The sequence below is a fragment of the Eleutherodactylus coqui genome, chromosome 5 (genome assembly GCF_035609145.1).
Source record: "Eleutherodactylus coqui strain aEleCoq1 chromosome 5, aEleCoq1.hap1, whole genome shotgun sequence".
Classification (NCBI taxonomy): Eukaryota; Metazoa; Chordata; class Amphibia; order Anura; family Eleutherodactylidae; genus Eleutherodactylus; species Eleutherodactylus coqui.
In genome coordinates this window covers 89,382,342-89,408,996 of record NC_089841.1, presented here as the reverse complement: position 1 = coordinate 89,408,996, position 26,655 = coordinate 89,382,342, and the positions used below count along the sequence as shown (strand labels likewise).

The 26,655-nt window shown below is 43.1% G+C and overlaps 1 protein-coding gene across 1 annotated transcript in view; it reads left to right on the top strand.

Annotated features, from left to right (window-relative positions):
* THBS4 (thrombospondin 4) overlaps positions 1 to 26,655 on the top strand; it is a 78,729-nt gene that overhangs the window by 7,702 nt on the left and 44,372 nt on the right. The window contains exons 2-4 of the mRNA XM_066602831.1: positions 11,511 to 11,714; positions 17,664 to 17,911; positions 20,367 to 20,469. Coding sequence (XP_066458928.1) covers positions 11,511 to 11,714; positions 17,664 to 17,911; positions 20,367 to 20,469 — 555 coding nt within the window. The remainder of the gene's footprint in view (positions 1 to 11,510; positions 11,715 to 17,663; positions 17,912 to 20,366; positions 20,470 to 26,655) is intronic.

The window sequence follows — 26,655 nt, the reverse complement described above, 5'->3', positions numbered from 1 at the left end:
TGATTAGTTTGTTCATGTTGGTTGCTTTTCATCTGCCTTTTCTGTCAGTATTCTACCTTTCCATTAGGTACGCCAGTGTCCCTTCTCGGTCCCTAGTGAGAGTAGGGACCGCCGTCCAGTTGCCTGCCTGGGGTTAGCCAGGAGTGGAGTCAAGCAGGCAGGGACAGGGGTTGTGGGTGAGATCCAGGGCAACCCAGGCTGGCATATCACGGGTAGTATACCGTAACAATGACAATGCCATGTGTATAGAGCTTGTATAGCTTCTTCCATAAAAGCTTGTAGAGAAGCATGTCTCCATAACATGGGATCTTATGGAGCAGGCCACAATTGTTTTGTGCGAGAAACAAAACCTTGTGCAAAATTTGAGGCACATAAAAGCACAATATGGACCCATCAAATCCTTTTGTAATCTTAGAAGTATTATCTAAACTAGCCAGTGGAAACTCATTTTGGGAAGTGGAAAGTCATGCTTCTCTAGTGTGAAGGGACATCTGGGCTTACTGGATGCTAGGAAGATGTTTCTTGGCTGAGTGTAATTGTACAATTTGGTATAGGAGGAGTAATGGGCTAACTCGGTCCATCATTGTTGGGCTAGGCCTTTGTGTGAAGAAGAATCTCAGTGTCACTGTACAGTTCTGGACAGCGATGGTCAGGAAAGATGTTGCAGTGCTTGAGGGGGTTCAAACAAGGGAAACTAAATTAATAAATTGAATGAGAGGACTGGAATACCCAGAGAGGCTATCAAAATTGGGATTGTTTACCCTGGAAAAAAGACGGTTAAGGAGCGATCAAATAACCATGTATAAATACATTAGGGGACAATACAAGGATCTCTCCCATGATCTGTTCATACCCAGGACTGCAACGGTAACAAGAGGGCATCTCTAGAAGAAAGCAGGTCTCATCACAGAAAGGAGTTTTTTACTGTAAGAGCAGTGAGACTGTGGAACTCTCTGCTTGAGATCATGGTGATGGCAAAATTGATAGAGTTTAAGAGAGGACAAAACATCTTTTTAGAGCGCTATGATATTACAGGATATAGGCATTAGGGGACCAGTGGGGTTGTTTATCCGGGTCTTGGAGTTAGGTAGGAACTCATACGTTGATCCAGGGATTATTCTGACTGCCATTATGGAGTCGAGAAGGAATTTTTTTCCTCCAAATGAGCTAAATTGGCTTCTGCCTTGTTGTTTTTTGTTTTTTTTTTTGCCTTTCTCTGGACCAGCAAGAAATTGGTTGAAACAGGCTGAACTAGATGGACATTGTCTTCATTCAGCCTAACATACTATGTTACTATGACATCCTAGTTTCCCAGCCGAGAGGCTGCGACGCTCTAGAGCTTTTTTGGAGGACCAAAAAAATTCTATGCTGTATGCTGGGTAGGTCTACTAGAAAGTCCACTACTGGCATTACGTCTAGTAACAGCCATTACTCATCCATTGAGTCTCATTGTCAATGCTACTATCTTCTTCTACTGTGATTGACGTAGGAATGATCAGCTCTCTGGATGTACTTACTGGGGAGAATGGTAAACTCTGTTAAGTCTATGCTAGATGAAACCACAGCGGCCTGCACGGATGTAAATATAATGTCTAGAAAGGACAAATATACACACCATAAAATAGTATCATGAAATGAAAATAGGTAAAACTGGGAAACTGACCCTCATCAACTAATAGGAGGAGACCCAACTATAAGCGGGGCAATCACCCTGATGAGGGCAGCCCCACGTCAGGAATCTGGGGTGACCCTGACTTTCCATAGTTGGTGACAGGGAATAGTTACACAGGATAGAAAAACAGTAAATGTAGAAATCACAGAGGTACAGATAGAAGATGTAACCACACCATAGAAAATGAACAGCAGACTTAGCTTGAATTTAAACCCAGAACGGACAGGAGTCAGACTGACGGGAATCGCAGACCACAGACAGGGAGTCACACCAGACCAAATAAATAACTGACGCCCACTGAGAGGAGGGTCCGGAATAAATATACACAGACTAATAACGATTGGATGGCTGGGCTCACCCACCGTTAAGCCAACAATTCTGCCCATACACATTAGGAGATGCATCACTGTCAGCACCCAGTGCCGAAATGACAGAGAGCGTACACCAGGATGAGGCCGTTGCGGACCGGGGCTGACAGCATGACATCACCCTGAACCCAATCCTCACACTGTGGCTATGACACTCTGGCTGTGATTACATTTACTTGTAAGGGAGTCTAAATAATTATAGGGGTCTGGTGTGGGGGTCTGATTAAATCAGGGGTCTTGAATTCGTATTTATTCTGGAGTCTAACATCTAAGGTCTGAATTCATTTTGCTGTATGAGGTCTGCATTCATTTTGGGGTCTGATTTTTGGAGTTTAATTAAGTTTGCGGTGTCTTTAATTAATTTTGCGGTAATTAGGTTGGGTACAGACAAAGCAGATTTGCTGCAAATGGCAGAATGGGTTCCGTATTGCAAATCCACAGTAATTCATAGTACAGTACATGTGGATAGTGTTTCCAAAACCCCGTCCACATGAACTGGAAAATGTCTTCACTGAAATCAAGCATATCACGGATTGTCTAATCTGTAGCATGCTTATTCTGTTGCAGAAATGCATCAGCTTTCACTCTTCGCAGTGCAAAGGGTGCAATCTGCAGCAGGATCTGAAACAAAATCCACATGTAAGGGCAGGGACATGCGAGCATTAGCACAAATACGGTCATCGCAGGGCAGAGTATTTACGCATCAACAAGGTTTGAAGAGCAGGTTAATCAGCCTGTTGAGCGCATACTACTGCAATTTTTGTGCGTGCAGGGCCAGGTTAACACGCGCGACACCCTTTCTGTGGAATTTAATGACTATTTAAAGCCTAATTAGTTCTCGTTGCTTTCTTTTCCTGCGTTTTATGCAGTGGCACATCCTTCCTCCTGCATAATTTCACACCTGCCGTAGACTTTTATGACAGTTGCATTGTGCAAAACGCAGGAAAATAGAGCAGGACCTATTTTTTGCACACACACGAAATGCGCATATGAGATTGAACCCATTGAAATCAATGGGTTCAGATTTTTTTAGTTTAACATGCACAGATTTTGCGTGCATAAACGCGGCCGTGTGAATAAGCCCTAACACATTATGATTTGGCAGCCAATCTGTTGTAGGTTTATCACAGGTTTGCAACATATCCTCAGTGAGAACGAAGCTGTCTGCTTCCTACAGAGATCAGCTCAGTGCACAAGCACACCAGTCCAGAGATCAGCTTATCAGCAGGAGTCCTGGACAGCAGACCCCCACCAATCTACTATTGATGGTCTATCTTAAAGGGGTGGTCTCGCGAAACCAAGTGGGGTTATACACTTCCGTATGGCCATATTAATGCACTTTGTAATATACATTGTGCATTAAATATGAGCCATACAGAAGTTATTCCACTTACCTGCTCCGTTGCTAGCGTCCTCGTCTCCATGGTTCCGTCTAAATTCGCTGGCAGCTTGCTTTTTTAGACGCGCTTGCGCAGTCCGGTCTTCTCCATTCAGCACGAGCCGCTTCAGTGTGCTCCCCGCTACAGCTCTTCTGCGCATGCGCTAGCGCTAGGCCGGGGGGGCTGTCGCTGCGATGGGGGGGGCTGTCGCTAGGCCGGGGGGGCTGTCGCTAGGCCGGGGGAGCTAGCGCTAGGCCGGGGGAGCTAGCGCTAGGCCGGGGGGGCTGTCGCTGCGCCGGGGGAACTAGCGCTGGGGAGCCGGGGGCTAGCGCCGGTTACCTGCTGTCTGGTCGGCGGCTGCGGGGCGTCTGGTCGGCGGCTGCGATGCGTCCGGTTGCCATGGAGACACAGCTGGCGGCGTCTCGGGAGCGCGCACGTCGGGCTGCAGCGAGCGACTGGGAAAGAGCCGGCGGCCATCTTGAGGAATCTTTTATAACTTGCTGAAACGCTGGAACGGTAAGTACGAACCAGCTAGGAATGTCATTTACAGGGGGGCTTAGTAATGTGTGTTTAATGGGGGGGACTGGGCAAAAAAAAAAATTAACTGCTTCCTCGAGACATCTCCTTTAAGGATAGGCCATCAGTAGTTTGCAAGTGGACAACCCCTTTAAGGAATTAAACACTATATTTGTTATGTCCCATGTAGAGTCGTAGAGTAACATTTCTCAGCTACCTAAATGTACAGCCAAGAATTGTACATCATCAGCAGTGTTAAAATTCCCCTAATATGATGTACTTAGGCCAAGTGTATTGTATATGTATATATGCATAACAACGTACTTCTAGGCCTCTCTTATGAGGGTTACAGTTGATGCGTTCTCATTAGAACTACATTGGCATACCTAAGTGATGTTTATAGTCCCTGTGCACAATAGGCTGTTCTGCAAAACCTATGATGACAATAGCAGTCTGTCTGGACTGTGCCAACATCTGTTTTTGTTCTTCAGGCTCTAAGAATGGACTCTGTGGATGCCATCATGCATACTTTCCATTGCCCAGCAGGATTTTAATAAGCTTCCCTTGAGTAATGCCACGCAAGACGTTTTCTTTGTAGCAAAATATGCAGACATCCTTCTATGTATAATGAAGGTAACTGCTACTAAATACTGATATTCGTCATCCTTTAAGCAAACTGGAATGATCATTTTATGTAGATAATTTTTAATTACACTGAGCTAATAGGAAGCACCACTCTTGTCTGTGTCTGGTATTGCAGCGCAACCTCCATATACTTGAATAGTGCTGCAATACCAGGCAAAGCCTGTGCACAGGAGTGGCGCTGTTTCTTGGAAATAAAAAAAAAACTGCCTTTTTTTCTAATCTCCTACAGTTCTTTTAAACACATAATACTATCCCGTCTATATTTGAATTTCATGATGTACGTTGACAATATATCTCAGACAGGTCTAGATAATACATCAGCGAGAAATGTCATCATTGACAGGTTTTGGAACGGAAGGCATTCACAATTATCAGGATTGGTCCCACCATGACTTTGTTGAGGTCATGCTTCATTGTCTAAAACTATATAACACTGCCTTGTATTTAATTGGCCATCATGAAAGGCTCTGTTGACACCACGACCATGGCTTCTTTTCTTAATTGGGTTATCCAGCTCCCATTCCAACGGGCTTGGTACCCCAATGATCTATACCTTCTGATCACCAACAAAAGTGACATGTGACTGCTGCAGCCAATCAACGGCTCACTTTGACTAGAGATTAGCTGCAGAGGTCAGATGTCCTGTTATCGGTGACATCACTGCTGCAGCAGGAATTAGAGAGCAGTGGGTGACCAGGCTTTGTCAGAACATGAGCAGTTATAGATCTAGCAAGGTGAGGACGCCTCCAGCATGGAGCAGGTATCAAACAAAAGTTTTTGTTGAAACCCCCCCTTAAAGCAACCCTCTGATTTCAGGACAAAATTCTCTCACAAGCCCAGAGGGGGTGGGGAAAATATTAGCTGCAGCTGTTCTTCTTTGCCATCCCTCTGATCCCTCAGTTTTGCGTCCTGTTTCCAAGATAGTTGATGCAATCTTCAAACTACCTAATCCCCATAGTGTATTGGTAGTGTTAGACTACTAATGCACTATAACTGCTCTCTGATTGGCCAGAATTGCTCATGTGATTAGCACTGGCCAATTAGATAGAAGTGCGCAGTGTGCATTAGGTACTTAGAAAATTGTTGCAGCCATCTTGGATGTCCAAAACAGGGCCTGAAAGCAGAGAATCAGAGGGGCAGTAAACAATAACATCCGGTGGTAATATAGTTCTCCTTCCTTGACTCAGGACAGAATTTTGTCCCGGAATCAAAGGGTCGCTTTGAAGGGTATTCCCATCTTGGCCAATCATGACCATGATGGGAATACCCAGTGTATGAGGTGGTTGGCTTGGTCAGGGGTTAGAGAAACAAGCAATAATAGCACTGAAGAATATTTTAACTTTATTCTTACTTTTAACATTATTTTAACATTAACCCCCCGTCGTAACAAAAAACAACACCCATGTATATGGAGCTTTAATTCTTTGCCAACAGTTTTACATTGTGTTTAGACTGTCAGATCAGCGTACTGAAGAGTTTGCAGCAAAAGAGAGAACTGGCGGACCAAATTTAGTTCAGTGGAATAAAACAGATTGTATTGGATTATAGTCAATCTGTCATATCCGTCATGGAAGGAAGTCAAGATGGCACTGTGAACTGAGCCTTATATATAAACCTGTATTCTTATAGCCCTACATTTTAGAAAGATTTGGCTCTTTTAGTTTGACTCTTAAAAAAACGTAACCTGAAACTGAAATTTATCCACATTCCTTGGAGACAACTTCTAAATGCCAATGACTCCAGTGCAGATCACTTTTCCAATTGTTGCTATGCAGTCTTCCTAGTTTACTTGGTGTTGAACCAGTATTCTTCTTTCTTATATCTGGCTGCTATAGTCTCTATGTACTGGGATGAAATATGACAAACTCACTTTCTACTACTTTCTACATAGTTGTAATAAACAGACAGGTCCATGGGAAATGTTCCTGCTGAAGGGATTTAGATGTGGCATAGTCTGAATTAGTGATGTGTCTGCAATATTTATATGCCAAGAGTATTTTCCTTACTATTTTATTAATATGGTATCTCATGTAATGTTCTTTGATATCTGCCAGCATAAGCATTAAAAGTGATTTGGGGGTTATAGAGTTTAAATGTGTTTTGCAGACATCTGTGATATTACTAGTTGAGGTTAATAAAAGAAAAGCACAATTTACTGGTATCAACAATTAACCTCAGCCTTATTAAATTATCCCAAGTTCCTCGGGGGTGGGGTTATGTTAATGGAGACAACACCTCTTATAAAAATTCATAGCAATTCATAATAATATTTCAGCGGATATGGCTGTTGCTATTATGAGTCTGGTGAAATTTCATGGTATTATAAGTCTATCATGGGATATCAAAATGTTATAGTATAATGTACCTAGGAGTTGATAAGTAATTAAAGGTATTTGGTGAAAAAATATTGATAGTTCATCTTTAGATCAATGGGAGCCATATCCTTGACTGAGGTTGAGCTGCAGTACCATGACAGCAGCAAATAAAGATAAGCCACCATACCCGATAGTACTGCTGATAGTAGGGTCTGAGGTGCTAGAACCAACACTGATCACACATTTATAGTCTATCCCTATTTCCCAGGAAGCTTCTTTGAAATATAAGACAGAGGTTTTACATGGGTAGAGGGAACATTCTGTAACATCGAATACTAGATAAGTTCTTAAAGGGGTTTTCTCATTAAGTAAAATTGCTCCATAGCCACTCTGTACTTCCTGGTTGCTACTGACCAAGACATATGACTGCTGCAGCCAATCACTGTCCACAACAGTGATCTTCTATAGCCACTGATTGGCTGCAACAGTCACATGCGTGTTCAGCAGCAACCAGGAAGAACAGTTGTATAGCAAATTTAAATAATGGGAAAAACCCATTAAGGGGATTTGCCAACAGACACAAGCCCTTTCAGAATGTGGCATTTGGGGCAAGCAGCTGATTAACCCTTGTCCTTCTCCCAGTAACCCTGGTAAATGGATTGGATATGCAGGAGAAATGTATTATTATAGGACAGCTCAAATGTTCCAGGTCATAGAGGTGGGTCCTACACAGGCATATGAATATGGATTGCTTTCTTGACCCAACCCCTTTAAGTAGAACTCGAAGCCCTGCCAAAGCCAAACACAAAGCAATTATCACTATACATAATTTAAAGAGGTTTTCCGAGACTTCTGATTCTTCAAGATAGGTCATCAATAGTTGATCATCAGGGGCTGCCGCTTGAAACTCCTGGCAATCAGCTGATATTGAGCCAGCTGTAAGTGGGGACAGAACTGGAAGCTAACAGCTCCATTTGCATTGCAGAGGCCTGGCTTGTTCATTGCTGGCACAGCTCCCACTGAATGCAGTTACCAACCCAGGTCACTGATAGTAGGCACCATAACAGCTGATCCCTGGGGGTCCTGGGTGGCAGACCCAAGACAATCAATAGCAAAGTCCCAGAAAACCTGAATATGGTTGAAAATCTGTCCTGATCATGTCCTAACAAGGATGTACAGCTTATTTCATGCACCTGTTTCAATTCAACAGTTTTTCAGGTTCGGTATCTCCACAAGAAATCACAATCTCTAAAGTTGAGTAAATAAAAATATGTTTGACAACTGTGCAACTTTTCACTATATAATTATTAAAGGGGTTTTCCAGGGAGAATACTATTGATGACCTATTCTCAGGATAAGTCATCAATAGTATCCTCCCTTGAAAACCCCTTTAAGTATTATTTGCATATACAGGAATGCAATTTAATTGCCAGCTATGCTTTCTTAGAGATGATAAATAGGAGCCACTGTACCGCATAGGGAGGGTGGCAGGGACTGCAGCGGTTAATGCTGGTTGCCACCTCCTGTGATCTAATGTGCACAGTTGAGGGGGATTGGCTGGTTTTATTGAAGCAGGTCGGTTTAAGGGGTCTAATGGCTAAGTGGGAGGTTTTCTACCCACTCTTACCTCAAGAGCAAAGGTGGTACAACCTGTGCTGTTTCCTGGGTTTTCAAGAGCCTTTTCTCATACTACACCCCCCTCAGCAATGGCAGACGAGTTATTGTGGCAAGTGGCCCAGTGTGTAGCTGTGGCGAAGATTGGATGGCTGCAGGAATTTTTACCGGCTGAGCATGAAGCACTGGAAACCACAGTTGAGGTCCAGCCATTGCACCCTCAAGATAGGCCACATTGCGTGGTCTGCCTCCCCTCCCGTTTGAGCCCCAGTCCTCAGCTTAAACAAGGCCGACCTCACCATTCTACTAGCATGGCTGTTCGGGCTACGCAAAGTATACGGCATGCCAAGCATTTAAGTCGGGTCAAAAAGAGTATGCTAGCAGATTTACAGGTTTGGCTGGCCTTCCTAGCAGATTTTAATGGGAAAACAGTCTGCAAGAAATGTTCTAATGTAGACTTCCACCTGTTCACTGATGCTGCTAGCGTGTTTTTGGCACAATTTTTGGTTGTGCACGGTGCAGTGTTCTTTGGAGCTCACTAAAAACATTACGTTGTTGGAGTTATTCCCAATCATCATAGCAGTTGAACAATGGGGTTCCATTATGGCATTTGTTTTTGGAACGATAATTATAATGCGTCGGAGGTTCAAGCAATCAATACCCTTTTGTTGAGTTCACGTCCGGTATTAGCCCTGTAATGACAGTTAGTTTTATGATGTTTACAACTTAGCATTTGGTGACAGGCAAAGCACATCCTCAGTGTTGATAGGTAGGGCCGTTTTGGGCTTTGCATACGTTGACGTCGAAAGTTAGAGAATCTTGCTCAGATCGCTTGTGGTCGCTGGCCAAGGAGAACTTACCCAGCTAGTTAAGTATTCTGTGGTTCCTGGGACATGGAGAAGTCACAGGAAAGCCTGCTTTGAATAGTTGCCGGCGAAGGGTGATTCTTTTGTGTGCAGCGGCGTCAGTCATTTGAGGTCACTTTGGATTATTTAGCACGGTTGCAATGGGACGGTTTATCGGTTTCCCTGGTATCCAAGCGGTTATCCGGTATCGTTTTTATGTTAAAGCATTGGGATTATGTAGATGTTATCAAACACATTTTATACACCAGGCGCTAAAAGGTTGGAAATGTGAATCAGTTTCGATGGATAGCTGGCAACCAATTACATTTGCTGAAAAAGCTTTTGGTGGCTGTTGATGTGTGCTTAGATGCATACCAAACTTGCTTCTTCAGGTCGGCTTTTGATATCGCCTTTTTCGCAGCGTTACGGGTTGGAGAGTTGGTATTTTTTCAGTGTGTCTAAACTCGGTGGCCTGCAGGCATCCAATGTTTTGGTCATGGATAATACTGTATGGTTACAATATGTGTTTATAAGTGTAAGATGGACAAGGATAGCAGGGATGGTTGGCTGTTCATTAATGAGTTAGATGATGATATTTGTCTGGTCTGTTTACTACGTCATTTTTGTTTGCTGTGTCTGGTGGTTTCCAATTTCTTGTTCATAATGGGTCAGCATTAACTCGTTTTCAGTTTGGTTCACTTTTTCCAGCATGTTTGGGCATGCTGGGTTTTGCTCCAACGGTATTTGCTGCTCAATCTTATAGAATTGGAGTGGCCACAGAGGCGGATGCACTTCGGATGGGCATACACCAAATGGAAGAGTTGGGAGGTGGGGTTCAGACAGCTTCATCAGCTGCTCCTGGAATGTCTACTCATTTAGTCAGAGGTGGTAGTAAGAAAGAATTGGAGGCGGGCCTAAAATTTGGAGGTTATTGAGTTCAGTCATAAAGTCTTTAACTTGCTGGCTGCCTGCTTTGTACGCTTTTTGGGTGGTTTTGCAATTTGCCGCAGGATGCTGGAAGGAGACAATGGCAACCTACTCATGTCTGATGGGGTTCATCTGAACGCCATAAGGCTTAACATTTTTTTATCAGATCTTCAGGATGGTGTTGAGATGGCTCTTGGTTGGCTTGGGGTGGTCAAAGAGACATTTCAGACAGTACTCTCCTTCATGCTGGTTGGGCCCTGAAGGGGCTCATCTCCCTACATTCGCACTGCACCTTGGCAGTGGTTAACATTTTCAGGAGTTTTGGTTCAGGGACAATATCGAGGTTACTTGCCCTTTGGGCATGTTTTTGTTGTGGAGAAGGTTGTGTTAATAAAATTGGCGACTCGCATTTATCCATCAATTTTGTGTTATGTGTTGTTAAATATAGATGCTTAAAGAGGTATTCCAGGGACAGACTAATCTAAATCTAATCATCATCACAACAAGTCATTTTGTAATAGGTTCACTGTATCGGGTCTAGCTACTTTCTTCATTCTATGTATGTCATGTGACCCTCTGCCCAAAAAATGTCTCCACTGACCCTCTGACATCTTGATTGCATCTACTACTTCCACCCCTGTCCATAGCCTCCAACATCCTGTGAGCAGTGCATGATGGGAAGACAGGAGCGGAAGCCGGACGGTCCTGTCTGCTTCAGCAGTTTTCTCTGGTACTAAATGGGAGGGAGGTTGGTGCTGGTAAGTTGTAGGACCTGTGAGCTGTGGGTGGAGCTACAGGCTGGCCGGGAGACAAGCTCTATACATGCTGGGAGTTGTAAGTAACCATCTACCTCAGTGTTTACTGTGTAAGTGAAGCATGTAAGCACAGCATAAGATTGGTGGTTGCCCCTGACAAAGTAGAGAGTCCAGACTGACAGATAAAGGGTACAAGTTGCCGATGCTTAGCTGTACCTCCTAGATTTCTGCATTTTCAGAATTTCCATTTTGTGCCCAGAAAACCCCTGCAAATGGGTAAGCATCTGGACACAAGAGGTGTGGGGTGGAATCTGTGCAGTCCTAATGTTATAAAATCTGCATGATATGAGTTATACAATGTCCAGATGTGGTTACATGTATGTTTCATTAAAATGACCATTGTGTATATACATTGAATGCTGTTTTTTCTTTTTACATTTTATGATTTTGACTTGGTTACTTTTCCTATTCCAGCCCTTGACCTCTTATCACCTCCAGTCCAGCGACAGATCACAAACTACCTTCAACAAGCGCTCAACAATCCCTCCATGAATGAAGTGTATATACTGTCCACATTCAAGCTGCAGCCTAAATCCACGGCCACGCTGTTTGGTCTTTACTCCACAAAAGACAACAGTCGGTTCTTTGACTTCACAGTGACAGGACGTTTAAATAAAGGTAATCCAGAAGAATGACAATTTTCATACTAACATTGAAATTGAAGTCTACAAAAAAATTCGAGTCACTTTTATGCTAAACATCCCAATTCTATTATACTGTACCCCATCATCATGTCTATCCAGCACTGTGCCCACATGATTGTTTAAAAGTTATGTAGACTTTTGAAAATTTTTACATTCTTGTTCTAAGCGTTTATTCACATGGATGATTTTCACATTTTGTATGCTATGCGTGTTTGCAGCAGATACAAACAGAAAGATGGAACAATGCCTCTACAGCGCCACCTGTTAGAAGACAGCGTTCCTGCAAGTCAATGACTGACCTTTAAACAAGCCTTGTAACATGACTAGGAATATAAGTCAAAACCAGAGTCTTCTCCAGAAGGAAAAGATAACCATGTACGGACAGACTATTTGGGGGTTTGTGCTCCTCTTCATTGTACAGTAAGTTGCTGTCTGGCTGTGTGAGAGGCCTATGTTGTGGTTCGGATGCAGTAAAGTTTCTCCTTAAGGAGAGCACCTAGTAGGTGTGAGGAGACTTATAAGACCATGCATGCCAGCCGGCAACCTACTGTACACTGGTGAGGGGCAAAAACTCTGAAACAATCTGTCTGTGCATGGTTATCCTTTCCTTCTGGAGAAAACTGTGGCTTTGCCTTATACCCTGTATCACCAAAAATAAGACCTACCCTGATTTTTCAGGATTTTCAGAGGATTGAAATATAAGCCCTACCCCAAAAATAAACTCTAGCTGCATTACATTAAAAAAAGGAATACATTACCTAGCAGGCACTGTCCAGGTCCCTCCCGCTGCTCTTTGGAGCTTTGACACGCTTATTGCAGTCCTCGGCCACCCACAAAAGATCACTTACTGTTTATGGGATTCATAAATCCCACCTCCAGGAAGCAATGACTCTGATTTGTTCTCGAGCACTGCTTAGCCAATCAATGCAGCACTCAATGAACCAATGCAATGGCTGTAATTGGTTCTCAAGTACTGCATTGATTGGCTGAGCAGTGGTCGAATAACCAATCACAGCCATCACATTGTGGAGGTGGGATTTATGAATTGGCCAATCAATGCCACGTCTCAGCGCATCAGAGCTCTGGAGAGCAGCAGGAGGGACCTGGACTGAGCCTGCTAGGTAAGTATAAGAAGACACCCCCCCCCCCCCGAAAATAAGACCTAGCACCTCTTTTGGGGAAAAATTATATAAGACAGGGTCTTATTTTGGGGGAAACACAGTATTCCCAGTCACGCTACAAGGCTTGTTTAAAGGTCAGACATTGACTTCTAATAGGTTATAGAGGCATTGTTTTAACCTTCTATTTGCATAAATTTCCCAGAGGAGCATGCATGGTCTTATAAGTTTCATCACACCTTCTAGGTGTTCACTCTAAGGCATCCTACACACAGACAAGCTTCATATCAGGCCGCGAAACGTGACTCTGTAATGACTCTACAGCTTGAGGCCTTAGTCACACGAGCGTTTTTTCCCGCGATTTGCGGATCGCATGACGGATGCACATCCGCAAATCACGTGACCGGGGCCGAAAAATTGCACGAAAAAAACTGCTCCTAGCCGCGTTTCAATAGAAACGGGCCGGAGCAGTGCAGCGCTGTCCAGCGCATTGAATTCAATGGAGCCGGCAATGCAGCCGGTTCCATTGAAAGCAATGCGCTGCGGGCGATCTAACGATGAATTTTCGGGAAGGGCTTAAATATATAAGCCCTTCCCTGTAATTCACCCAGAAATGTGTAAAAATAAAAAATATATATATACTCATCTGGTCCCGGCAGACGGAGTTCAGCCGCGGCCGGCGGCAGTTCTCCTGAACTGCTCTGAGTAGTATTCAGCAGCCGGGGATTTAAAATCCCCGCCTGCTGAATGAGCTGCCTCTGATTGGTCACAGCCTCACCAATCAGAGGCAGCTCTCACTTACCCATTCATGAGCAGGGACCAATCAGGGGCAGCTCTCAGCTGAATGTAGCTGAGAGCTGCTCTTGTAGGAGCGTGAAAGTAACTAAGTAATTTTAGTTAAAGTTCACTTTACAACCCTCTTCTCCTTAAGTTTATTGTGTGCTGATGTAATACTTGTAGCTACCAAAGAGGCACGCGGTTGTAAACACCAATTTATTGTCATGTCTCAAATTTTTGTGGCATCCCAAAGAACACAGAACGTGATTATAGGATGGGATATAAGTATCTGTTGGAAAATAGTTATGAGACCAACGCATCCTGCCAGTTTTTTCCTGCCAACAGTTCAAAAAGGTAGTGCCAAATCCTGAAAATGCCCTGAATCTTGGATAGTATGAATAAAATCTATCTAAATTTTGTATAGTCATGCCCACATGGAATATTAATTATGACAGTGCAATATAGTACCATTCACATGGTGCCAGTGCAGTAGTGCCTACTGGTAGTTGTACCTATTAGGCTGCTTTCACATGATCGAAGCGATATCGCTGCAAGAAAATTGCAGCGATATCGCATGTGTCTTATGTGGGACATTGCTGCATTTTCTCCCAGACAATATCGCAAATTTGTAGCGCTCTTTTGCCGAGAAGGCAAAAGGGGAAGGGGGCTTGAAATATAAGCCCTACCCCGAAAATAAGGTCAGGCTGCATAAAAAAAAAGAAAGAATACATTATCTAATAGGTGCTGTCAGCTCCCCGAGCGTCTTCCCAGAAGCTACGCGTGACTTCCTTGAAGTTCTCTGGCAGAGCTTCCTGGTCAGGAGTTTGAAAATCCCCACCTCCAGGAAGCTCTGCCTCTGATTGATTCTCGAGCGCCACAGCTCAGCCTATAAGAGCAAGCGCTTAAGGAACCAATCACAGCCATTCATTGAGGTAGAGCTTCCTAGAGGCGGGGATTTTCAAACTCCTGACCAGGAAGCTCTGCCGAAGAACCTTAAACAAGTGGCGAGCAATTTTGGGAGAAGTGTGGCAGAGCGGACAGTGCCTCTTGAGTGGTGTGTTTTTTATGTAGCTAGGGCTTAATTTAGGGCTTTTACAGTAGGATTTCCTACTGTAAAAGTTGCACCGCATGAAAACCGTGTTTTCGTGTGATTCAACACATAGGAAGGCTCTATAGGGAAACATGGGCTACAAATCGTGGCTGTATAGAGCATGCCATTATTTTGTATTCTAGCAATGTCGCAGGCTCCAAAACATTGCTCATGTGAAATAACCCATTTAAAACCATTGGCTTCTCATGTACACGTTTTGTAGCACTCCTGCATTGCTACAAAATTACGCAATTGTGTAGCCTGTGTGAAAGCAGCCTTATATGAAGTTACAGCAGCTGAAGCGCAAAGCTAAGGAATCTAAATACTGGTATGAGAATTAGGTGTGTGACATATAAGGTTGCCTGTCACTAGTAAAGGGGGCACCACAGGCCCTGATGACTTTGAGAATTTGCATCCCCGATCTCACACTTGGTGCACAAATCTATGAAGAGGTATCTTGAAAGGATGCAGCTACACGCATTAGTTTACTCATTGGGTAGTATTAGTTTTTAGGTAACATTCAGGCATTGTTATTTGAGCATCTTCCAAGAACCAAAAGTAAAAAGTTCATCACAACGCTGTATGACTGTATTATTTGGGCAACACATAGTGAGCGCCTGTCACAGGTCGGGCTGTAGTGGTACAAGGTTTAGGATACAATGCAGCAAATGGAGTAACCAAAGTTTTTAAAATGTTTATTTGTAAACACAGAAATAAGAGTAAACACTTGGATACTAATGAGTAAACAATTAGATTCCCTTCCTCTGCCTTTCTAGACACCACCTCCTGTTAAATATAATGCAGTAACATCTTTCTGAACAATAGCAATGATATGTAGCTCATAGAATCATAGAATGGTAGAGTTGGAAGGAACCTCCAGGGTCATCGGGTCCAACCCCCTGCTCAGTGCAGAATTCACTAAATCATCCCAACAGATGTCTGTCCAGCCTTTGTTTGAAGACTTCCATTGAAGGAGAACTCACCTCCTTCCATGGCAACCTCACTGTGAGAAAGTTTTTTCTAATAACTAAATTGTGTCTCCTCCCTTTCAGTTTCATCCCATTGCTTCTAGTCTTTCCTTGTGCAAATGAGAATAGGGCTGATCCCTCTGCAATGTGACAGCCCTTCAGATATTTGTAGACAGCTACTAAGTCTCCTCTCAGCCTTCATTTTTGCAAGCTCAACATTCCCAGATCCTTTAACTGTTCCTCATAGGACATGATTTGCAGACCACTCACTATCTTGGTAATTCTTCTCTGAACTTGCTCCAGTTTGTCTATGTCTTTTTTAAACTGGCGTGCCCAGAACTGGACACAGTATTCCAGATGAGGCCCGACTAAGGAAGAGTAGAGGGGGATAAATACCTCACATGATCTAGACTCTATGCTTCTCTTAATACATTTAAGAATTGTGTTTGCCTTTTTGGCTGCTGCATCACATTGTTGACTCATGTTCAGTCTATGATCTATTAGTATACCCAAGTCTTTTTCACATGTGCTGCTGCTTAGCACAATTCCTCCCATTCTGTATGTGCTTTTTTTTATTTTTCTTGCCACATGTAGGACTTCACATTTCTACTTGTTAAATAACATTCTGTTAGTTGCTGCCCACTGTGCAAGCTTTTCTAGATCTTTTTGAATACTCCCCCTCTCCTCCCTAATGTTAGCTATCCCTCCTAGCTTTGTGTCATCTGCAAATTTGATCAGTTTCCCATCAATTCCCTCCTCCAGATCATTTATAAAAATGGGCCTAGGACAGAGCCTTCTGGTACCCCACTTGACACATTCTTCCACATGGATGTGCAGCCATTTATGACTACTTTTTGAGTACGATCACTCAGCCAGTTGTGAATCCACCTAACAGTTGCCTTGTTAATCCCATCTTTGGTCATTTTTTCAATAAGTATGGTATGAGATACTTTGTCAAATGCTTTACAATAAGTCTAATAGAGGTCATGGAGCATAATACAGTTTCTTTTTGACGTTAACGCTCATTCATCTCTAAAGTTCCTACTTTCCCACTGTGAAATATCTCAGTACCACAATAAGCAATGTCTGACACTTAACCCTTTCCAATCCACTGTCTGACGTCTAAAGACATCATGATTTAGGGCTGTACAGCTCTGATGTTGGAAGACGTCCGTCGGGGTTCTCTTACTGTATATTGCCAGCCTCTCTGCTGTTGGAGCCTATCCAAGGTGTCACCTCATGCAGTACTGGCTTTAGCCAGCATATAGCGCTGTTGTATAACAGCAGAAAAAGTGTAAGCCTCCTAGGAAAATCTGGATACAAATTGGATCGGAAAGGGTTTACAATGCAAAGTCGAATCTCGAGAGTTTAAGCGACAGAATGGGTATTTTCCAGTTAATTCTCTCTAAAATTAGAGACCAGTACAGCAGGTCTGCTGACTAATTACTACCACTCCTTGTCAGAATGCGTAATCTCTTTGGAGGCTGGCCTCACTTACACTTTGTTGCAGTGTGAACTTTAGGTGATTCTGTCAGTCCAAGGCTTGCAAAGGAAGGTGTTCCCCATTCACTCCCTCGGTGTCATGATGTCAGCAATGCCCCCCCTCCCCAGCTCGGAGCCGTGACATTGTTGCTCATTTCCAGCCTAAGTCAGCAGAGTACCCAGCTGGCTCTAACCTTGTCCCAATGGTAATGCAGCCGCTGGGCATCAAAAAAAATTGTCCCTTTTTATAATCAGTAAATTGATTTTTATAACTCAGTTGTGCCAAATTTTGGAGCACACTATCATTCTGGCGCAATTTCACGTAGGTATTAAAATTGGGATTGGTAGATACAATGATGCTAAGAATGTATAAAGATTACAATTAACAAATAGGTCAGAGTTGTCTTGAAGACATAGTAGATGCACTACACCGTATAATGTGTCTTTCTCTTCTGTTTCTCATTGGTTCGAACACTTTCCTGGCTCAGCCTCCCTTCGATACCTCAAGAGTGATGGAAAAACGAACTCTGTCATCTTCAGCAATATAGAACTAGCTGATGGGAAGCAGCATTCAATGCTCCTACACCTCAGTGGTCTACATCGAGGGCCTAGCACTGCTGAGCTCTACTTGGACTGCGACCAAGTAGATGTTGTGAAAGAACTGCCCCGGCCACTATTGGGAGTAACCCTGAACACAGGAACTGTGCAGCTAAAGACACTGCAGAAAAGAGGACAAGTAAGTGAACATATAGAAGAAATATTCTGCAGAACCTTTCTTTTTTACCTACTTATATTTGAACATCTTTTACCAACAAATTTCTAATCTCATTTTTTAATTTTCATATTTATGTAAAAAGATGCATTTATATTATGTTAAAGGACTTAAGAAAAATTTTTGTTTTCAAAACACAGAAAATAAAAATAGAAGGTATACTCAAGGGTTCGATCCCCTACAGGTCCTGTACTCTCTGCCGAGCTTTGTTTACATGGCTACAGCGATGATGTGCCCTTATATGACAGCTACGACCAATCATTGGCCTCAGCGATGCCCTGCTGTACCTTTTTCTTACTATAAAAAATTTCCTCCAGTTAGAATAATCTCGGACAATCCCTTTAAAACGATTTTCTAACATTTAAACAAAAATTATTTCTAGAATTGCCAAAGATTTCAAATACCCTGTTTCCTCGAAAATAAGCCGCGTCTTATATTCATTTTTGCTCCCAAATATGCGCTACGTCTTATTTTCAGGGGGTGTCTTATTTCGCCGCGGCAAATCCGTCTGTGGCCGCTAATCCCTCAATTGGCCAGCTTTGTGGGCGAAATTTCTCAGAAATCTCGTCCACATGGGACAGCAAATCTGTCACAGCAAAGCTGGGAGAAGCCGGTGTTGTGGTGTGGATTCACCAGCCACAGAAACGGAAAAGCGTCTGAGTGCCGTGGGTTTTGAAGCAGCACTTTCCCGGCGGAAATCTCGCTGTTTATCGCTGTGGCCAAACTGCGAGATTTCCGCTGGAAATACGCTCTGTGAGAACCCAGCCTTAAGAATCACACACAGGTTGCCTGACTCACACAGAGCCATAAAAAAATAAGGGCTGTAAAGTAACGTGCCTGTCTGCAGACAGAAGTTCCTGTACCACTTGTAAGCAGGGATGGTATTGCAGCTTCTGGCCACCTGGGGGAGCTCATCACAGCAGACATGTACAGCAGGAACAGAGCGTACAGTATGGACTTTTCCAGCCAGCAAGGGGAGCTCACAACAGCACACTCGTACAGCACAGCAGGGACAGGATAACAGCAGACTGTCTGCAGATATACATATACATCTGGAGGTAGGAGACAATGGGGATGGCAGCAGGGGACAGGCCTCTTGACTTACCTGCACACTTTACTATGTCTTACTATCAGGGGTGCCTTATATTTGGGACTTCTGCAAATTTCAGGGGGTGCCTTATTTTCGGGGAAACACGGTAATACCATTTTCAACTATACTTTACGTCACCATATCTGGTTCCACTGTTTCATGTAGCCTGCTCCAGTGACTTGTCAACCACAGTGGCATTACTACAACGGTCATCACTGGCTGGCCCTCTCATGAGACGTGTTGTCCATATGGATAAAAGGTCTTCACACAAGAGTGTAAACAGAGAGAAGGTGGAGAACTTAACCATTAGCAGCAAGGGAACGAAAAGTTATTCTGAAATTAAAGGGACTGCTGTACCAAAATATAAAATTATACCCTATCCACTTTATGATCAGTAGAGGTCCAATGGCAAGGAACCCTACTGATCCCAAGAACGGGAACCCCTACAGAGTAATCTCTGGTGCTGTCATTGAAATGAATGGAGTGATGGCATGTATGTGAGACTGCTGCTTCATTAATGCAGGGATCATCGGGACCCACGTTCTTGGGATGAGTGGGGCTCCTAGCAGTCAAATCCCCACCGATCATAAAGTTATCCCCTATACTGTGGATAGGGAACAACTTTATATTTTGGTCCATTTAACAAGACTTGTCCAGTTCCTTACCTACAACTCCAGGATCCTTATTACTTTATAAGAATGGAGATGGAGAACAGTTGCAAATAGGAGGACGTGTCTTGCCTTACACAGACAACCTATTGTCTCAAATGAGCACCATGTAATCCATGCATTTGCCCTGCAAGACTGAGCAATTACCTCCGCTGCCAGACACATGACAGGTCCTCTTTAACAAGAAGGGATTATCCAAAATGAACAGCCTCTGTCACAATTTTACTGGTAGTAGTTAAGTGTGATAAATTGGCCAATTTTAGTTTCTTTCTCCCTTTTTATGTATTCTTAAATATACATCGCACTTGATGGACACTTTTTTGCTGTGTATTTGGGGAATCTAACCAGTAGATTCAGGAGCTTCAAAGACTTTCAGCTACATTTCTCAAAGTAAAAACAACTTTTCTTCCAAAACTTTCAAAGAGGCCTTCTAGACGTTTACTTACTCTATATAAAGAGGTATAAAATGTCCGTGATTTTAATACATTGCCTAACCTGCCAACAGGAGTCAGCCCAAATTCTATCTTTTAAATCTGGGTGGCCATGGGGTTTGTGGAAGTCAGTAAATCAAAGACAAATATGTTATAGATCTATACTATTTTCAGAGCCTCTACAGATCCTCACACATAATAACTAATACGTAGTATCCTTCTTGTTGCAGGATTCTTTGGATGAACTGAAGTTGGTAATGGGTGGCTCTCTTACCCAAGTAGCATCAATACAGGACTGCTTCATGCAGCAGAGTGAACCTGGACAATATGCAGGTGGGTATCCATGAATGGGTTTTGGAGTTATTCCCCACCGAAGCAGCTGGGGGTTGGACGGGTAATAATATAAAAATAACAGAAATTGCACCACTATCTCTCTTCACACTGAAAAAGGCCCGAAAATAAAATATAATCTTTATTAATTTAAAGGATAAAAAACCCCTCTAGATTCCGGGGGTAATTGAGACCCGAAACAGACACAAAGAGACAAACACACAAAAAGCCTATGGGAATTTAAGCAATTGGCTTAGATACATCAATTCATACCGACCTCATTGGTTTTAGAGGTAGGTAATACTGTGAGGGCGTAAAATGAATTAGTGAAAGCGGTGGCCGTTTCCTGTGAAAGGGGGCCAGAAAGGTGGTCACTAAATAATTAGCTTGTGGTTATTATCCACTGGTGGAAACGTGCGCGTTATGTTAGAGGGCCTCGTTCACACCAGGATATATTGCCACTCCACAGTATTAAGTAAGGGGTGTTGATACTCAACAATCCATTACACAAAAAAATATTATTATATTCATATCCAATTGTGACAACAATGCCCTGTGTCCATATGTCACAATTGCTACAATTGCTATTCCGATAGGGGCAACGGTCCGTCAAGACCCAAAAATGTGATATAATCCCAACCTATGTTGGGTCTGACAGCGATCTAAATGTTTTAATAAAAAGCTGGACTAAAGTGGTGTTGACAATTCCTTATGCCAATTATATCAGAAGGAGTCAACAACGTTTATAGTATAAATAGTACACGACAGACATACACTTGATTCATGTGTGTGTCAAACGCTGTAGTCTAATAACGACTAAAGCCAACAGAAGTCGTCCGTAATCGTCACAGACATACACTTGATTCATGTGTGTGTCAAACGCTGTAGTCTAATAACGACTAAAGCCAACAGAAGTCGTCCGTAATCGTCGACGCGTTTCTGCAGCACGGGTAAAATAAATTTACCGCTGCTTCATCAGGACGAAATTGAGACAATTTATTAGATTATACTAGATTTGTTGTTGTTGATCAATCTGTGTAGTGAGCATCAAAACTGCACCGATCTGATTTTGTATGCTGATGCCTGATAGCTGATGCTCAATACACTTAAGACGCTGCTGCGAGGACAAGTTTAGTGTAGTATTGATGGACACACGGGCAAGCACATTATAATGCCGTCCGGGTAATAGCCGCTAAACTGAGTTGATATAGCTGAACAAATTCTGGCCTGCGACACTTATATTGAATGAGTGCGTTATTTGATAATTATATAACGAACTTTTTTCAAAGTGTCGGCTGGTTAATTGTATAGGAGTCTGATGATTGACTTCCAGACACAGTAAAGAGCCAAAAAGAGTCAGTTTAGAATTGTGTTAGTAAACACCCAACCACAGCTAAACTACAGCGCGGTCCACGGTAGTGACCGCTGGCTAAACTACACAACTAGCCCCTGTGAGACAGCACTTCAGTTTGACAGTTTGAGGTCTGTCAAACTGAAGTGCTGTCTCACAGGGGCTAGTTGTGTAGTTTAGCCAGCGGTCACTACCGTGGACCGCGCTGTAGTTTAGCTGTGGTTGGGTGTTTACTAACACAATTCTAAACTGACTCTTTTTGGCTCTTTACTGTGTCTGGAAGTCAATCATCAGACTCCTATACAATTAACCAGCCGACACTTTGAAAAAAGTTCGTTATATAATTATCAAATAACGCACTCATTCAATATAAGTGTCGCAGGCCAGAATTTGTTCAGCTATATCAACTCAGTTTAGCGGCTATTACCCGGACGGCATTATAATGTGCTTGCCCGTGTGTCCATCAATACTACACTAAACTTGTCCTCGCAGCAGCGTCTTAAGTGTATTGAGCATCAGCTATCAGGCATCAGCATACAAAATCAGATCTGTGCAGTTTTGATGCTCACTACACAGATTGATCAACAACAACAAATCTAGTATAATTTAATAAATTGTCTCAATTTCGTCCTGATGAAGCAGCGGTAAATTTATTTTACCCGTGCTGCAGAAACGCGTCGACGATTACGGACGACTTCTGTTGGCTTTAGTCGTTATTAGACTACAGCGTTTGACACACACATGAATCAAGTGTATGTCTGTCGTGTACTATTTATACTATAAACGTTGTTGACTCCTTCTGATATAATTGGCATAAGGAATTGTCAACACCACTTTAGTCCAGCTTTTTATTAAAACATTTAGATCGCTGTCAGACCCAACATAGGTTGGGATTATATCACATTTTTGGGTCTTGACGGACCGTTGCCCCTATCGGAATAGCAATTGTAGCAATTGTGACATATGGACACAGGGCATTGTTGTCACAATTGGATATGAATATAATAATATTTTTTTGTGTAATGGATTGTTGAGTATCAACACCCCTTACTTAATACTGTGGAGTGGCAATATATCCTGGTGTGAACGAGGCCCTCTAACATAACGCGCACGTTTCCACCAGTGGATAATAACCACAAGCTAATTATTTAGTGACCACCTTTCTGGCCCCCTTTCACAGGAAACGGCCACCGCTTTCACTAATTCATTTTACGCCCTCACAGTATTACCTACCTCTAAAACCAATGAGGTCGGTATGAATTGATGTATCTAAGCCAATTGCTTAAATTCCCATAGGTTTTTTGTGTGTTTGTCTCTTTGTGTCTGTTTCGGGTCTCAATTACCCCCGGAATCTAGAGGGTTTTTTTATCCTTTAAATTAATAAAGATTATATTTTATTTTCGGGCCTTTTTCAGTGAGAAATAGTCTAACAGCTTATAAGAGCCTTGGTTGTCGCAGTGAATACTATCTCTCTTCAAGTTGTCTGTTTTCACTGATTTTGCACATTGATACAAGGTATTTTTAATTCAAAAACCCCTTGCATCACTTCTGTGAAATTGCAGTCCTCAGGGTGGAGGGTCTTCATGGAAAATCTGCAGTAAATTGCCTTATGTCGACATAATCTTATAGTGCATGTACTCTATAAATCAGTGGTCTCATGTCCACGGGGAAATTCGGGCCTGCACTGATTCGCCATGCAGAATCCCGCAGCAGGTCCCTCCTGCGCCGCAGACATGAGGCCAAGAAATCAGATTATATTTACCTGTCCGGACGCTGCGGGTCTCCCATCCGTCGCGAACAGATCTTCTTTCCTCAGCCTGGTGGATGTGCTCGGCCTGCCAGCAGCGTGCCGTGCGCATGCACCGTACACATTATTATTTTTTTTGAACTCCTGCTTTCCGGCGGTCCCGAGGCACAGCACAAATACAACTGTGGGTGTGCCGTAGGACTGGACGGCTTCCACAAAATGGAGCATGCTGCAGGTGGTTTCCCACACTTGTGATCTGCGCGCCAGGGAATAATGACATCCTCAGGTATTTAATTACCTGCGGGTGTCCAATGATCCCCCATGGGCACAGATCACGCGTGCAGGACACCCGTGCGGTTTTACTAATTCCATTTTGCCCGTGGACATTGGGCCTTAAGGGTATGTCCATATTTTGCAATTTTTCTATTGTTTCTATATATCTAGAATGAGAAAAAAATACAGCTACTTTGCAAATAGCCTTGATTAAACATTTCCTAGCTCTGCTCCTAATCTATAGTGCAGACAGCTAAAAAGATGAGAGTACAGGATGACTTGAAGATCAGACTGCACAGAGGACATGTTTGTAGTGTGGAACCATATAGGTCTGCACAGAAGCTAAATACACAATTAGGGCAAAAATACATTGGCTAATACGCTCACCGATACAGAGGAAAACTACATGCAAGAAAGATAGGGCAAGTCCTGTTTTTTTCACGGACATAGTATTAACGTGCGAGAATAATGAAAACGAAAGCATTAAAATCAATGGTTTTGTTTCATCCCATTATGCAGTCATGATTATTATGGCCGCCTAACGGGCCAAAATCATAACCATCTGTTTAAGTAATTAGGAGATTTTTAATCAAGGCTATTTACAGAAAGGCACATTTATTTATTGTAGCTGCACTGGAGCAATAAAAAAAGGTTTATGGAGACTACATAGCAAGAGCATACTTATATTAGGTACATTGTAACAGATGCAGGGATATAGCAAATTCCCAGCTGTAGGAATGGTTGTCACAATCAAAAGAAATTCTTCTGGATTGGCTACATATATACTGTTTACACAATGTTTCCCAAAATTGTATTATGCTTTCATGTGTTTTGTATACTATGCAAAAAACTAAAACACACTAAAACGCACTCGTAATATGTATTTAGGATGGATATGATGTTTTTAGACTTTCTGATGTTATTGTATATACACTTTTCGCACACGGCTCATTACCTGTCACTATGCACAGCAGCACCTCTGTTCCTTACAGCTTTGTCCTTGATCTCGCACTTGGTACATATGTTGCAGGTGGTGGTGTGACGCAGGTTCAGGATGGTGCAGCAGATGACTGAGGCAGCACATTTTTATAAAAATATGCTTTACTGAACATTAACCAAATTAACCATTATTTCACTTCATATGAGAGTTTTTGTGAACATGTTGCGTAATATCTCTGCATAAACTGTCTTAAAGCGCCAGTACTCTGTATATAAACTACGACCCAAAATATACTTTTTATCACTCGGTGTCTCATGCTTAGAGTGCATTCAGACGACCGTATATCGGCCGGGTATTCAAGCCGGCCGATTTATGGCGTCTCTCTCTGCAGGGGGAGGAGGCTGGAAGCAGTGCTCTGAGCTCCCGCCCCCTCTCTGCCCCCTCTCCACCCCCTCTCCGCCCCTCTGCACTATTTGCAATGAGAGGAGGCGGGATGGGGGCGGGGTTAACTTGGGGTTTATTAGCCCCACCCCCGTCCCACCTCTCCTCATTGAAAATAGTGCAGGGTGGGCAGAGAGGGGGCGGGAGCTCAGAGCACTGCTCCCGGCTCTTCCAGCCTCCTCCCCCTGCAGAGAGAGATGCCGTATATCAGCCGGCGTGAATACCCGGCCGATATACAGTCTTCTGAATGCACCCTTATAGTTAATGGGTCCCTTGGATATTGTTTATTTCCATCATAGGATGGATCCATCCCTGGTTCGCATTCTGTTTTCTATTCGCATGATGGAATAGAAAAACAGAATGCCCAAACACAAGTGGTAACAGAGCTTTACTCTATATTTACCATAGTGAAGTGATTGACCATCGCAATACGGCCGCTTTCAGAGCAGCGCATTTTAAGGGTGCATTCAGATGACCGTATATCGGCTGGGTTTTCACCCCCAGTCGATATACGGCATCTCTCTCTGCAGGGGGAGGAGGCTGGAAGAGCCAGGAGCAGTGCTCTGAGCTCCCACCCCCTCCCTGCCTCCTCTTCGCCTCTCTGCACTATTTGCAATGAGAAGGGACGGGGCGGGGCTAAGTTCAGGTTATTAGCTCCGCCCCTGTCCCGCCTCTCCTCATTAAAAATAGTGCAGGGGGGTGGAGAGGAGGCAGAGAGGGGGCAGGAGCTCAGAGCACTGCTCCGGCTCTTCCAGCCTCCTCCCTCTGCAGAGAGAGATGCCGTATATTGGCCGGCGTGAATACGCGGCCGATATACGGTCGTCTGAATGCACCTTAACTTTGTATATGGCCCGTGTTTTGTGGCCCAGTGTAAATCTATGTATCTATTTCCTTGGCTGTATTTTTCACTGCTATGTTTTGAAAATGCAGCATGACCTGTCTTTGTCCATTTTTTGCCATATTTGCACTCATTCGTATTATTTTCTATTAAAGAAACACCTATTCCCATTTGCCCTGTAGAAAATAAGGCCAATGATTGCAAATATGGAGGCAAATACAGATCAAACAATGATGAACTACTGATAACACACGGTTGTAATGTCATCTATAACACTTCTGTATTACGAATACATTTTACGGACATGTGACAATACGCTCGCATGAAACTGGCTCATGGCTTGTTTCTACAAAGTCACCACAATGTCTTGTCTGTACCCTCTTAAGGCTTCCTTCACACACTTTTCATGGTGTGTTTTTTTGGTTCATTAATAAAAAAAAACACCATGAATATCATGTCCTTTTGTTTTTTTTGTTCTTTTGTGTGCCCTTTTTACACATTTTTCACGTTTTTTCTTTTTAGGTGATTACTTCCATATAGAGAGGTTTGTAGAAAAACACCTAGAACATGCTACATTTGGGGGGGGGGGGGGGGGGACT